Genomic DNA, 14,933 nt, shown 5'->3' on the forward strand with positions numbered 1-14,933 from the left:
CGGTTACAAAAAATCAATCCTAATTTATACTAAAACCAAAACCTGACCTGAACCTTTATGTAATATTCATAATTGTATTAATGACTAGAGGTGTGTATTTATCATATGTTATTACAAGCTGTTATTTTGCTGTTTGTGTGTTTTAAGGGAGAAATTGTCAATAAAATGCGCGCACACTTGGCTGAGGTAATCACGTGACCTCCCCCATGTCTCCGCCCTTCTCAGGAATCAGCAAAATGGAGGTGAGATGTTATCAATTGTCGCAAATTAAACTCGTAAAAATATGCAAAAACAAGGACAGCACGGTTTCAGTAGTCTCTTGTCACACGAGTCTAATTTGTGACAATATATTTGTTCCGTAAAGTCATTTGTGTCTTGCCTGTAGGTCGCTGGACTCTTATTTCATATTAGCTATCGTGGAAGCTAATGCTAATGGTTGCTAACGCTTTGGTAAAAAATATGAATACATACGATATTTCTGGCTTTTGCCCGCCCCAAACACTGTCTATGCACTACACACGGATATATCTATATGCATATATTTAATTTTTAAAGTTAAACTGCTTTTTTCCTAAAGCATTTTAATCGAAGCCGTCAAAACAGCTAACCATTTCGACAGCAGCCATTTTAACACAATGTTTGTAAACGCCTTTCTAATCACATTAATCTGTGAAAGCATGTTTAAACTTAGGGTAAATTTCATTAAATTCATTTATTCCTTCAGTTTTCTTCAAATTGTTATCCGTTAAATCCATTCAGTGTAGCAGAAACTGGGATTAATTCCGACCCGTCAGTCAGGAGTTAATCCTTGTAGTTTGCACAGTATTTATGTATTTTAACTACACACACACACACACACACACACACACACGCGCGCGCTTGTCATGAAACAGCCTTTAGTAATCTATAGATAGCAGGTTTCTGGGGCGTTACTTGGCTAAATACTCTTCTAGGGAAAAGGGATCAAATTTTCACCCATCAGGAAGCGTTTTATTCATAAAGCAATTTTTTTATGGATTAAATAAAATTATGAAAAGATTTAGGTTTTATGTAAAGGAAACATCAGAATCAGACATCACACATTTGCAGTAACCACTTTAAATAATTTTTTGTGCCTAACTTAAATGTTAGGGGGTTGTCCATTCGCATTTGTTGTGTTATTTGCTGCAAATTCACTTTTTATTTTGTTTTTATGACAGGATTGTGAATCTAAAGAACCCGAGCAGCTTCGAAAGCTGTTTATCGGAGGCTTGAGCTTTGAAACCACCGAAGAGAGTTTACGAGCCCATTTTGAGCAATGGGGATCTCTTACGGACTGTGTGGTTTGTAGCTTTGTCATAATCTTTGAAACAACAGTGCCACATAACATGTCAGTATTGTAACTGTCTCTTTCTTGTGTTTTAGGTGATGAGGGATCCCAACAGCAAGCGGTCAAGGGGTTTTGGTTTTGTAACATACTCTTCTGTGATGGAAGTTGATGACGCCATGAAGGCGAGGCCTCATAAAGTAGATGGTCGTGTTGTTGAGCCCAAGAGGGCTGTGTCCAGAGAGGTAAATGCATACATTTCATACCAGAAAAGGAAAAGACGAATGTCATTTGGAGGTTGATGCATTTTACATACATTTTAGGACTCTAACAAACCAGGAGCACACATGACGGTAAAGAAGATTTTTGTGGGCGGTATCAAGGAGGACACAGAAGAGCACCACGTCCGGGATTATTTTGAGAGATACGGGAAGATCGAATGCATCGACATCATGGAAGAACGCTCTACAGGCAAGAAGAGAGGATTTTGCTTTGTCTCCTTCGACGACCATGACACCGTTGACAAAATCGTCGGTATGCTGCTTCTGAATTTTCGGTGTTAATTGTAGGTAAACATAAAGCGGTTTGTGATCGACCATTATTATTATTCCTTACAGCCCAGAAATTCCACATAATCAACTTTCACAACTGTGAAGTCAGGAAAGCTCTGTCAAAGCAGGAAATGAACTCAATATCCAGTAATCGTGGTAAGCATGGCATCAAATGAACATGAAGGCAGGCCCTACTATTATGGTGGGTGCTGTATTTAGTTTGGAGTCTAATAGAGTCCTAATTCTGTTTCTAAAATTACCCCCCCCCCCCCCCCCCCTTTCATAGGCAGAAGTGGAGGATCTGGAAATTTCATGGGCAGAGGTGGTAACTTTGGAGGAGGTGGAAACTTTGGTCGAGGTGAGCTGACTTTTACAAACGCAGCTCAGGAGTTTCATGTTGTTAAGATTTATTTGATATGACTCTATTATTTTTTTGTTAGACCTGTGAAACTGGCAGTATTTCATCTGGTTTCATTTAATTGGCCTGTATTTGACATAGATTGTGTTTTTTCAGGTGACTTTGGAGGAGGGCGTGGCTACGGCGATGATTTCGACAATGGTATGAAAAGCACCTTTTAATGAAGTCTTACTCTGGCCTTTTTTCCTGATGCATAAGCTGAGCTTAACGTCTGCAAAGGGGCTGCCGTTATAGTCAGTGGGTGTGCTTCCGCCAGGCTCACAGAAGCTCACACATCCTCGAAATGCTCTGTTAAAATTATGCACCCGGTCTATTTTTTTATGAGCAATGCTTCCACAACGCATCAAACTCAATAGTTCAGGTTGGGTTAGCAGGGGTAGGCAACCCTGGTCCTTGAGCCACATTCCTGCTGTTTATTCCCTGGACCAGGTGTGTGCAGCCAATTAGAAGCTGCAAGTTCAATGGGTGTGATATTACCGCAATGGTGTGTTTTATAATCGTGTTGTGTCCAACCGGTGTTGTACAATTTTCTGCTACCATCTGATCCTCTGACTCCAGAGTGTGCCTAAAGTCAGGGGGTTGGACATTTTTCCCAAATGTAGCTTTTTTTTTTTTTTTTTTTTAACGGCTCTCCCCAAGAACGTAAATAATACTTTTAACCGTTAAAAACAAATGTTGTCACATTCATAGTGGACGTAAAAGGAACAGAAAATAAACCCCAGACCTTTTTAATAGAAGCTGTCATCTTTCTCGTGCTTGTTATAGGGAGCCTAAGTCTCCTTTTACGGTCGGCTCATGGGGCTGAAAGAGCCGTTTTCTGATCCACTTTGCCTTACGCTCTGGACCGCACATAAGTGGTACTTCAATTTAAATGAAAGGTAATGATGTGTGTTTCGACCACGCCTGTGTAACCCGGGTTATCTTCCAGGGTTATTGAGCCTAAATTCCTTTAAAAAATTCTCCATTGTTAGGAACCGTTTTTCGTTAGTATAAAAAATTACGAGGGTTACTTGAACGCAGCATGGAGCCGAGCTGCGCAGCCCTCCCCACACCGGAGAAAAAAAACGTTTTTGTCCGTTAGGCTGAACAGGTGAGCAGAAGTTCAGCTAACTGCCGTCAGCGATGCAATAGGTGACTGGAAGCTTCTAGAAATGTAAGGTTCATCACTTAAGAAGGGTTTAAGATTATTTGTGAGAAGTTTTTATTGAAACAAAAGTGTTTTATGATTATAGAGTGTGTTCGCTACTGAAGGAGGAGCCGTTAGAAGTAGACCTCGATTTGTTTTTTGAAGAAACCCTTTGGTGAGTTAATCTAATGTTTCATGGACTGAATGTATATGTAGATGTGAAACAAAGTAGAAAAAAATGTTGATGTAAGCTATGCTAAGCTATGTTCTGTGAAATATATGTATGTTTTTGACCATTTGTGACGGTCTCGTGTAGCCAGATTTTTAAGCCACCCGGCTAGCTGTTAGCTCAGTTTCTGTGAGTAGATGTGTTAAACTGTTGAGAAAATGAATTGTACACAAATTTCCTTTGAAGATAAGGTGATTTGTTTTGCTTTTATATTTATTTTGTTAATGAAATCTACTTTTCCAAGTATAGTTATTTTGTGAGTTTGGAAGATAATAGAAAACAGACAGTGACATTATTATAATTTTGTTGCATATGTTTTATGCAGGCTTGTTGATTGAGGTTTAAATCACCTTTTCCTGCCTGGAAAGCCAACACATTTAAAGACTCAGATGCACTGCTTTGGTCCACTGGGGAGGTATTAATACTCATGGGTGCCACATCCATGGCAGGATGTCTTCATCATATCCTGTCTCATCAAAGATGTGGTAGGATCATTTAAGACCTCTACACGATTCAAAGGACTAAGGTTTTTTTCCCTTCCTGAGTGAGGGTTTGGACACTTTTTTTGGCAACTTTCCAACATTTTAGTGGACTGAATTATCAATTTGCCCAAAAGCAAGAAGACTGTGTGACATAGTCCTGAACACTTTGTTAAAGGACAATTGGTTTTATTTATTTATTTATTTATTTATTTATGTATTTATTTATTTATTTTTTTATTGTCTATTTATTGATTGTTCAATTTTTATCATTCCTTTAAGAGCTCTCTAGGAGAGGGAATTTAGCATTTATTCCCTTTATGATGAATATTACAAATTGTTACATATTTCAATATATTTAATTTATTGAATTGATTGTTGTGTGTGTGGGTTGTGGGTTGGAGGTTTCAAACTTCAGGTAATGAGATACTACTGCTAAGAACCCAGAAATAGAGTTCAAAGGAACAAAAAGCAAGAAACCTTAGTAAATAAGACAGATTTGATCCTGTAGCTCCCACAACACTTTAACCTTGAAGAAGTATTCCACGCTGATATATTTGAATACACATACTCAGTCTTTCAGGGAGCCACAGGTTACAAAAAAATGGAGGTTCCACCGAGATTCTGGGTTGCAGTAGTCGCCTAATCCTCCACCCCATAGCACAACACTTTTACGTTGGTTTAAAACAAACAAGTATGGATCTTTGCAATCATTTTCATGTTGATGGTCAATGTTCTTTGTATGTGGAGGGTGTTGAAGACACTTGCACTAGTGAAGACATAGCAAGTGTTTTTGAAATCAATGGGAAGGTATCTAGAGTTGTCAGAATTCCCAATGAATCAAACAAGCCAGAGGGTAGAGCCCTGATAGAGTTCGAATCTGACAAAGCCATATCAAAGATAAATCCCCAAATCTTAGGCAGTTTTCCAAGCCCACTTAACCCTTCTGTTATCTGGTCTGCAAGAACAATACGTGACATTGCCCAGGAAGAAATCGGAAAAGAAATAGGCCAAAGATATCTTGAGGAACTGAAAGCTATTGGTGTCAAGGGGAAAGCGGGGTTCCTTAGCATTCTGCTAAATGAGATGCAGGGATCTCAAGAAGCCGTACCTCCGGTCTCTGATACCCGATTACCTACAGCAGAGGTTGGGCTTTACTCTATAAGTAATGAGAGTGGAGAACCTGTTCGAACTTTACCATGCCAGGGTGTACCTGACCCTGTTTTGGACCCAATCATTCTTGATAAAAATGTGTTCAACCCATCTTCTGTCCAAAAAGTTATTGTTGAACATGTTATCCGGAACGAGTCCCTTAATACATCCAACACCCCTACGCGGATACGTACCTTCTCTGGTCGTGTCCCGAGACCAAATGGGGAAGTAGACTATGATACCTGGCGCACTCAGGTGGACCTTTTAATGAGTGACTCTTCCTTGAATGATGTGACAAAAGTCAGAAAGATACTAGAAAGCTTGCTAAGCCCAGCTACTGATGTTGTTAAGATACTAGGGGTTTCTTCTCCACCTAGTGCTTATGTTATGCAGCTTGATGCAGCCTTTGGTGTGGTGGAGGATGGAGAGGAGCTGTATGCTGTTTTTTTAAGCTCAAATCAGAACAGCGGTGAAAAACCCTCAGCCTTTTTGAACAGACTGCACTGTCTTCTCACAAGAGCAATTTCTAGAGGGGGAGTTCCCCCTGGGAATCCAAATGAATTGATTCTCAGACAGTTCTGCAGGGGTTGTTGGGATCAAAGTCTTATTATTGGTCTACAGTTGGAGTACAAGAAAAATGATCCACCATCTTTCCCGAACTTGCTCCTTTCAATAAGGACTGAAGAGGATCGAAGATCTGCAAAGCTTGACAGGATGAAGAAACACCTTGGATCCGTCAAGACCACTGCACTCGCTCATTCAGTGCTTGACATGCCTCAATATGATATTGACTGTAGTTCAGCATCCAGTGCTAAAGAGAATAACATGAGCAAATTTCAAAAACAGCTCAATGAACTCTCAAAGCAAGTAGAAAAATTAAGCCAAGAGTCCAAGAAGCCAGCTACTGGATGTGAAATCTCTCCAGAGCCAACATTAAGACAAGCGGAAAATACTAAGCTAGAGAGCAAGATAGATGAGCTATCAAACCAGCTAAAACAACTGACTGAAGGTCAGAAGCTCAGCAAGGCAGGCAATTGTGATGGAAACACTCAATGTCTGAGAGTAACCAGTAACAGTATTAAGAACCCAGGGAAAGTTCTTAGCATGCCAAGGGCCTGGTTCTGTTTCAAATGTGGAGAAGACAACCACATTGCTGTCCGGTGTCCAAATGAACCGAACCCCATACTTGTTCACCAAAAGAATGCAGAATTAAAAGCAAGAAGGGAGAAGTTCTTGGCTCAACAGGCAGCCGAGCCTTTTTCTTTAAACTTGTAACAGCTCCTGCAGTGGGACTTCCAGGAGCTGGGACTGCAGAAATCCTACGTCCCAAAAGTTTTGTCTATAGTTCTGTAACCCAAGATGCAGTGGTGCCCCATGCACCAAACTTGACCAATGGTGCAAATCCAATGTTACCATCTGGGCTTGTGGGTCCTCATTGTGCAGCATCTGTCCTTCTTGAAGGGGTGCCGTGTGAGTCAATTATGGACACTGGATCCCAAGTCACAACCATTTCAGAATCCTTCTATCGAAGCCACCTTTCTCATTTGTCTGTGCAACCAATCCAGGCTCTTCTTGAAGTTGAAGGAGCAGGAGGACAGCATGTCCCGTATCTAGGTTACATCGAAGTATGTGTCACTTTTCCTTGTAATATTACTGGTCGAGAAGAAGAGTTAGCTGCTTTAGCACTTGTAGTCCCTGACTGTGCTTTTAATAACAGAATTCCCCTTCTGATCGGGACCAATGTGATGTTCCAACTACATGACAATCTCCTTGAGCACAGTGGTCCAAAATTCATACATCAGCTGTGTTCTCGAGATTTGACAATGGTCTTGCAGCATGTAGCTCATGCACAGAAGAGTGACAAATTTGTATATTCTGTGAAGCTGCATGGCGAAAATGCCGTCACTATACCAGCGAATCAAAAGCGTTGCATTATGGGTAATGTAAGATTAAAGAAACATGATATGAACAAAAATTTTGTTCTTGAACCACACAAACATCTTCACTTACCTGGTGGATTACTTCTTGAACCCGCATTGGTGGATACCCCTTTCATGACTAACGCTAAGATCCCCATAGTGTTGCGTAACCTGAGTGACCACAATGTGATGCTACGGCCGAAGTCCGTCCTTGCTCAGTTATGTGCAGCGCAACAGTTGCACACACCAAGACCTGAGAGAAATGTGCCTCAGAAGCAGCCTAATTGCGGAAACCTAACATTTGACCTTCAAGATTCGCCAATTTCAGAACAGTGGAGAGAACGCATTACCACCAAACTTAACTCCATCCGTGAAGTCTTCTCTACTAATGATTTGTCATATGGTCATACTACAGCTGTAAAGCATCACATACGGCTTAATGATGAAACACCTTTTAAGGAAAGGCCACGACCCATTCATCCCAGTGACAGGGAGGCTGTCAAGCAACACTTAAAGGAGCTGCTTGATGCTGGAGTCATAAGGGAGTCAGAAAGCCCCTTTTCTTCCCCAATAGTTTTGGTGCGTAAAAAAGATGGGTCAATAAGATTGTGCATAGACTATCGCAAATTAAATGCACGCACTATCAGGGATGCTTATGCACTACCGACTATCGAGGAGACCTTCACAGCCCTCAGTGGAGCGAAGTGGTTCTCAGTAATGGACTTGAAATCTGGATATTACCAGGTTGAAATGGCTGAAGAAGATAAGCCAAAAACAGCATTTGTGTGTCCTCTGGGATTCTTTGAATTCAACCGTATGCCACAAGGTGTCACAAATGCACCAAGCACATTTCAGCGGTTAATGGAGAAGTGTGTCGGAGATCTAAACCTAACAGAAGTGCTGGTATTTTTAGATGATCTGATTGTGTTTTCTGACACACTGGAAGAACATGAAGCAAGGCTTATGAAAGTTCTGAACCGCTTGAAAGATTTTGGATTGAAGCTATCTCCAGAGAAGTGTCATTTTTTCAAAACTTCAGTGAAGTATCTTGGTCATTTGGTCGATGCCCAAGGGGTTCACACTGACCCAGAGAAAGTTTCAGCCCTGAAGACCTGGCCTCGCCCAACAAACCGGAAAGAGCTTAAATGTTTTTTAGGGTTTGCTGGGTATTACCGCCGGTTTGTTAAGGAGTATTCACAAATTGCCAAGCCTCTGAACAACCTGACTGCTGGGTACTGCCCACCAAAGAAAAGGGGTAAAGTTTACCGTAGAGAACATTCAAAAACCCCAGCTCCGAATTTTAATGTGCCCCTTGCTGATGAATGGACCTCAGAATGCGACAAAGCTTTCCAGACCTTGATAGAGAAGTTGACAACTGCGCCTGTACTTGCTTTTGCCAGTCCATCACTGCCATATATCTTACACACTGATGCTTGTTGTGATGGGTTGGGTGCAGCGCTCTATCAAGAGCAAGATGGACAGTTAAGAGTCATTGCCTATGCCAGTCGTGGACTCTCCAAAAGTGAACGAAACTATCCCACACACAAACTGGAATTTTTAGCTCTCAAGTGGGCTATTTGTGAAAAGTTTAATGACTATCTGTATGGTTCCAGTTTCACTGTATTCACAGACAACAACCCCCTTACATATGTCTTGACATCAGCCAAGTTGGATGCTGCTGGACACCGTTGGTTAGCCGCTTTGTCCACTTACCAGTTCAGTATCAAGTACAGAGCAGGGCAGGCTAATCGTGATGCTGATGGGTTGTCCCGCCGACCGCAAGAACCACCCTGTGAGGATGAGGACTACATAAAGGAGAAGAGCAGAGTAGACGACATGAAAAAACGTCTTCAGGAAGTAAGTGCTGATGTTGATCATGAAATGATCTCTGCATTGTGTCAGCGTCACCTTGTGAACTACCAGGACAGACATGATTCAGACATTGGACAAGTTTTGACGGTCGAGTCTCTAATCATAGAGCCCTCAACTCTTTCTGAAATATTTTGTGAAGACACCCTTCAATCAATGACAATCTCTGATTGGCGTGAAGCCCAAAGACGTGATCCCTCCCTTTGTCATGTCATTACTCTCCTTGAGAAGGCAAGCAAACCCAGTCTAGCTGACATCACTTCTGAACCTGTTGATGTCAAACTCCTCCTGAGGGAATGGAAAAGGTTGGAGTTAAGAGATGGGGTGCTTTACAGGAAGTGGATGGATAAGGGACATGAGGTTGCACAGTTGGTCCTTCCTGAATGTTTTAGAGAGAGGGCTATGTACGGTCTCCACGACGAAGTGGGCCATCTTGGGGTTGAGCGAGTTTTACATCTTGCTCGTGCCAGATTCTACTGGCCCAGAATGGCAAAGTCAATTGAAGAAAAGTGCCGGAATTGCCCACGCTGTTTCAGGAGGAAGGCCGTACCACAAAGGGCTGCTCCATTGACAAATATTTCATCGACTTATCCACTTGATCTTGTCTGCATGGATTACTTGTCACTAGAACCAGACAGTCATGGTACAAGAAACATATTGGTTATCACCGACCACTTCACCAAGTTTGCTGTGGCAGTGCCTACAAAAGACCAAAAGGCAAGAACCATTGCAAAAGCTTTGTGGGAAAATTTCATTGTCTGCTACGGTTTCCCTAGCCGCTTACTGAGTGATCAAGGTAGGGATTTTGAATCCAAGATGATTAAAGAGCTATGTGCAATGATGGGGGCTAACAAGATCCGTACCACTCCATACCACCCCCGTGGAAATCCGGTGGAACGGTTTAACCGGACACTCTTGGACATGCTTGGTACTTTAGAAGAGAGAGACAAATACCATTGGAGGGATTTTGTCAAACCATTGGTCCAAGCATATAACTGCACGAGAAATGACACTACGGGGTATTCCCCTTATGAATTGATGTTTGGCAGACAGCCAAGACTGCCCATTGATATAATTTTGGGGATACAACCTGAAAAGACAAGTCACAAGACTCAGAGTGAATATGTTGAGAATCTCCGTCAACGGCTGCAAGAAAGCTATTCTTTAGCTGCAGAAAAATCTCAGAAAATGGGCCAAAAGAATAAAACAAGGTTTGACAAGAGAGTCAGAGCAGCCGAACTCATTGCAGGTGACAGAGTTTTGGTCAGGAACGTTAATATGAGAGGAAAGCACAAACTCTCAGACAAATGGGAACAGGACATTCATGTTGTGGTCAGAAGAATCAAAGACAGTCCGGTCTATGTGGTGGAAGCAGAATCAAGAAGAGGACCACAACGCACCTTGCATCGAGACCTCCTCTTACCATGTGGATTCTTACCCGTGGAAGAAATAATTGAACATGGAATTCATGAAAAGGAAGGAAAAAAAATGAAATTGAGAAGCAAAGATCTGAGACAGATGCAAAATCACCAAGAAGGTGACCCAGACAACAGTGAGGATGAAGTGAGTGATCAGGATGAACTGAACTCCAGTCAGCTGATTCCAGAGATAATTACTAGGGGTCCTTATATATCAACTAATAAGGATGTTGTACCTCTGTCACGCACCTGCGACACAGACCCCAGTGCTTTTGGTGTCATTTCGCATACCTCTGTGTCTGATCGTGAGATGTCGAATAGGAATGAGAAAAGGCAAATCTCACCTTGTCATGTGGATGATGACGGGCAGTTTCTGCCTAATAGATCCCCTTGTGTGGATAAAGACTATGTTGTCATTGACATTCCCACAAAACCGTCATCTGCATCAGCTGACAGTAATTACGCAGCAGATATCAATGCTGAGCAAATCCTAGATGGCTCAGAGCCTGTCACTTGTGACTTGCCATCATGCGACCTGAGACGTTCCAGTAGAGACAGACACCCACCTCAGAGACTCACATATAATCAGTTGGGTGAACCCTTGATCCAAGCAATTAGTTTATTTCTCCGAGGTTTTGTTGCTGCATTGTGCCGTGAAGTCCCTTTATCCATAGCAACGCATGAAGGGACCCATGCCATCTAGAGGGGGAGAATGTAACCCGGGTTATCTTCCAGGGTTATTGAGCCTAAATTCCTTTAAAAAATTCTCCATTGTTAGGAACCGTTTTTCGTTAGTATAAAAAATTACGAGGGTTACTTGAACGCAGCATGGAGCCGAGCTGCGCAGCCCTCCCCACACCGGAGAAAAAAAACGTTTTTGTCCGTTAGGCTGAACAGGTGAGCAGAAGTTCAGCTAACTGCCGTCAGCGATGCAATAGGTGACTGGAAGCTTCTAGAAATGTAAGGTTCATCACTTAAGAAGGGTTTAAGATTATTTGTGAGAAGTTTTTATTGAAACAAAAGTGTTTTATGATTATAGAGTGTGTTCGCTACTGAAGGAGGAGCCGTTAGAAGTAGACCTCGATTTGTTTTTTGAAGAAACCCTTTGGTGAGTTAATCTAATGTTTCATGGACTGAATGTATATGTAGATGTGAAACAAAGTAGAAAAAAATGTTGATGTAAGCTATGCTAAGCTATGTTCTGTGAAATATATGTATGTTTTTGACCATTTGTGACGGTCTCGTGTAGCCAGATTTTTAAGCCACCCGGCTAGCTGTTAGCTCAGTTTCTGTGAGTAGATGTGTTAAACTGTTGAGAAAATGAATTGTACACAAATTTCCTTTGAAGATAAGGTGATTTGTTTTGCTTTTATATTTATTTTGTTAATGAAATCTACTTTTCCAAGTATAGTTATTTTGTGAGTTTGGAAGATAATAGAAAACAGACAGTGACATTATTATAATTTTGTTGCATATGTTTTATGCAGGCTTGTTGATTGAGGTTTAAATCACCTTTTCCTGCCTGGAAAGCCAACACATTTAAAGACTCAGATGCACTGCTTTGGTCCACTGGGGAGGTATTAATACTCATGGGTGCCACATCCATGGCAGGATGTCTTCATCATATCCTGTCTCATCAAAGATGTGGTAGGATCATTTAAGACCTCTACACGATTCAAAGGACTAAGGTTTTTTTCCCTTCCTGAGTGAGGGTTTGGACACTTTTTTTGGCAACTTTCCAACATTTTAGTGGACTGAATTATCAATTTGCCCAAAAGCAAGAAGACTGTGTGACATAGTCCTGAACACTTTGTTAAAGGACAATTGGTTTTATTTATTTATTTATTTATTTATTTATGTATTTATTTATTTATTTTTTTATTGTCTATTTATTGATTGTTCAATTTTTATCATTCCTTTAAGAGCTCTCTAGGAGAGGGAATTTAGCATTTATTCCCTTTATGATGAATATTACAAATTGTTACATATTTCAATATATTTAATTTATTGAATTGATTGTTGTGTGTGTGGGTTGTGGGTTGGAGGTTTCAAACTTCAGGTAATGAGATACTACTGCTAAGAACCCAGAAATAGAGTTCAAAGGAACAAAAAGCAAGAAACCTTAGTAAATAAGACAGATTTGATCCTGTAGCTCCCACAACACTTTAACCTTGAAGAAGTATTCCACGCTGATATATTTGAATACACATACTCAGTCTTTCAGGGAGCCACAGGTTACACCTGTCACGTACTTTAAGAAACACTCCTGTTAGGAAGGGATTGTGCCACTGAGGGGTGAAAATGTCTGCTGTGCTGCACGTCCGTTGAAAAGCCCAGGTTACTGCTAGCAAGCATCTCGTTTTTAAGGTTCAGGACCGGTGCTGTCACCTGTTTTTAGTTTTGATGTCTTTATGTGAACATTAATAATAGCTAAATGTTTTGGGTTATTTTCGCAGGTCCTCGAGGGGATTATGGTGGTGGACCCAGTTATGGAGGTGGCCGGGGGGGTTATGGAGGAGGTGGTGGTGGTCCAGGGTATGGAAACCAGGGTGGAGGTTTCGGTGGCAATTGTGGTGGAGGGTATGGAGGAAATAGAGGAGGTAAAAACACGTTCTTATCAGATGCTAAATTTGTCAGAACTAAGGTTAAGGTTATAATTAAGGTTTGATTTAAACCGATTATTTAGATTATGGAGGAGGTGGAAATTACAATGACTTTGGAAACTATGGTGGACAGCAGTCAAACTATGGTCCAATGAAGGGAAATAACTTTGGTGGGAGAAACTCCAGCGCACCATATGGTGGTGAGTTTATCCTCCACGTTGAATCAGATCTTAAAGTCCAACAGCATCATAATTGTTTTCTTCTCTCCTTTCTAGGAGGCTACGGCTCCGGAAATAGTGGTGGGGGCTACGGCTCACGGCGGTACTGATCATTTTCAGTTTTCCGGTATGTTGCATCGAGTCTCACAGCAGCCTCGTAGCACAGTACAGCGTGAGCCCATGAAAGTGCAGATTAACTGTTTGTTCTATCCTGTATCCATTCAACAGGCTTCAGTTCTTAGCAGCAGAGGCGAGGAGGTGAGCAAAGGAGTTGTCAGGAAAGCTGCAGGTTACTTTGAGGCAGTCAGAGGAACACGAAGTCAGACTTTACTGCAGCTAAATCTGAGAAGTTTAATGGAAGAAGGACTGTAAGAACAAGAGCACAGACCATGCCCTTCCCTGTTTGTGATAGATGTTCCCCAACTGAGAAAGATTTCCTTTTTCTGCGTCTAAAGTGTGTGTTGTGCCTATGGTATCGGCTAAAAAGAAAAATGTGTTTTTTCTTAAATAATTATTATTTGAACTCAATCCTTTATTTTTCACTTTTATTTTTATTTAGTTCCCTGATGGCCAATTTATCGCTTGTCTTTTGAAGTTGTCAGATAGCATAGCTACACCAGGCCCTTCCATCAGTTAGAATTACAGATTTCCTTTTTCTCAAGTCGTCAATTTTGTAATTACAAGTGAAAAGTGTAATTTTGATTTTGTATGTAAAGCACAGTGTGTACTTCCTAGTATCAGTGTCAACAAATATAAAACAGCCTGGATTAGACCGAAGGAACTCCTTCACTCATCCTGTTCCCAGCTAAACAAATTTGAGATTGTTCCAATATTTTGATTAGTAGAAAAAGACGTAATAAAATTGTGTAGTAAAGTAATCATGAGGTGCAGTGCATCATTGGTCCAGAAAGCTTCTATTTGTTCCCTTCTCATTGTGATGTTGCATGTCTAGGGTGAATGAATGTAAAAGGGAGTTTTGGGAACTTGTGCCAGTAAAGTAGGATTATAAAAACCACGAGCACCTGCAGTTGGGCCATCAGCGTCGCTAGTGTGGAGGATTGCAGATGACTGTCAGACAGGACGTCTTCAGCCCCAGCACAGTGGACCAGTCAGCATTTTGAGAGAGAAGGGAGAAGGCAGCATCAAGCACATCGCCCAAGGAGGAAGCTTGCAGTGTCGTTCCTGGTAGTGAGCATCTGTCTCTTTCCCCCCCCCCCCAAGGCTAGCTAAGCGTCTGAGCCACTGGTGCAAGCGAAGAAAGACTTTAGGTCCCAGAAGCACTGGAGCTCCTGTTGAGTGTGTTACAGCAGCTTAACCTTCTAGATGTCAGACATTAACAAGAAAAGGCAGCGAGTATTTCACAAAAGCTTGAGAAGATGGGAGCAGGTAAGAGTAACCACTTTGCTTGATTTACAGATGTGGAAATGGGCATTCTCTTCTTGCTGAAAAGCTGTTGGAAGGTTCTGGATGGGTAAGACTTCTTTTGAAATATTATCCAAAGGTTGTACACATTTTATAGCAGTTTTGTTGATGAATGTAATGATGGCAGGTTTGTGACCAGTGTTGTATTTTATGCTCATTGTATGCAAGTCCATTCAGAAATAAGAGAGGAGACTGTTCCAGACAATCAAATTTTTGGAAATCT

The 14,933-nt window shown here is 41.4% G+C and overlaps 1 protein-coding gene and 1 long non-coding RNA gene across 3 annotated transcripts; both read left to right on the plus strand.

Moving 5' to 3' along the window:
- The first annotated feature begins 171 nt into the window (after nucleotides 1-171).
- Nucleotides 172-14,911, plus strand: hnrnpa3 (heterogeneous nuclear ribonucleoprotein A3). Of its 2 annotated transcripts, none has more exons than XM_015966455.3 (11): nucleotides 172-242; nucleotides 1,200-1,322; nucleotides 1,405-1,551; nucleotides 1,630-1,840; nucleotides 1,924-2,013; nucleotides 2,144-2,215; nucleotides 2,372-2,416; nucleotides 12,924-13,067; nucleotides 13,154-13,270; nucleotides 13,346-13,415; nucleotides 14,705-14,911. In XM_015966455.3, the coding sequence occupies exons 1-10, from the start codon at nucleotides 207-209 to the stop codon at nucleotides 13,396-13,398; spliced, it is 1,038 nt and encodes a 345-aa protein (XP_015821941.1). In that variant the 5' UTR covers nucleotides 172-206; the 3' UTR covers nucleotides 13,399-13,415; nucleotides 14,705-14,911. The 2 variants fall into 2 exon arrangements, with proteins under 2 accessions (XP_015821941.1, XP_015821940.1); XM_015966454.3 differs by lacking the exon at nucleotides 14,705-14,911 and adding an exon at nucleotides 13,517-14,166.
- Nucleotides 3,295-4,188, plus strand: LOC139062626 (uncharacterized). The gene is made up of 3 exons (XR_011516191.1): nucleotides 3,295-3,428; nucleotides 3,508-3,576; nucleotides 3,956-4,188. It is a non-coding gene; the product is annotated as an uncharacterized lncRNA (long non-coding RNA).
- Nucleotides 14,912-14,933: the final 22 nt, after the last annotated feature.

Source organism: Nothobranchius furzeri, chromosome 14 (assembly GCF_043380555.1).
Source record: "Nothobranchius furzeri strain GRZ-AD chromosome 14, NfurGRZ-RIMD1, whole genome shotgun sequence".
Classification (NCBI taxonomy): Eukaryota; Metazoa; Chordata; class Actinopteri; order Cyprinodontiformes; family Nothobranchiidae; genus Nothobranchius; species Nothobranchius furzeri.

Excerpts from the sequence above, each read along its gene's own strand:
- hnrnpa3 (XM_015966455.3), top strand. The coding sequence starts at position 207 with ATGTCTCCGCCCTTCTCAGGAATCAGCAAAATGGAG. Across the intron at positions 243-1,199 it reads CAGGAATCAGCAAAATGGAG|GATTGTGAATCTAAAGAACC; the intron begins GTGAGATGTTAT and ends TTTTTATGACAG. Across the intron at positions 1,552-1,629 it reads AGAGGGCTGTGTCCAGAGAG|GACTCTAACAAACCAGGAGC; the intron begins GTAAATGCATAC and ends CATACATTTTAG.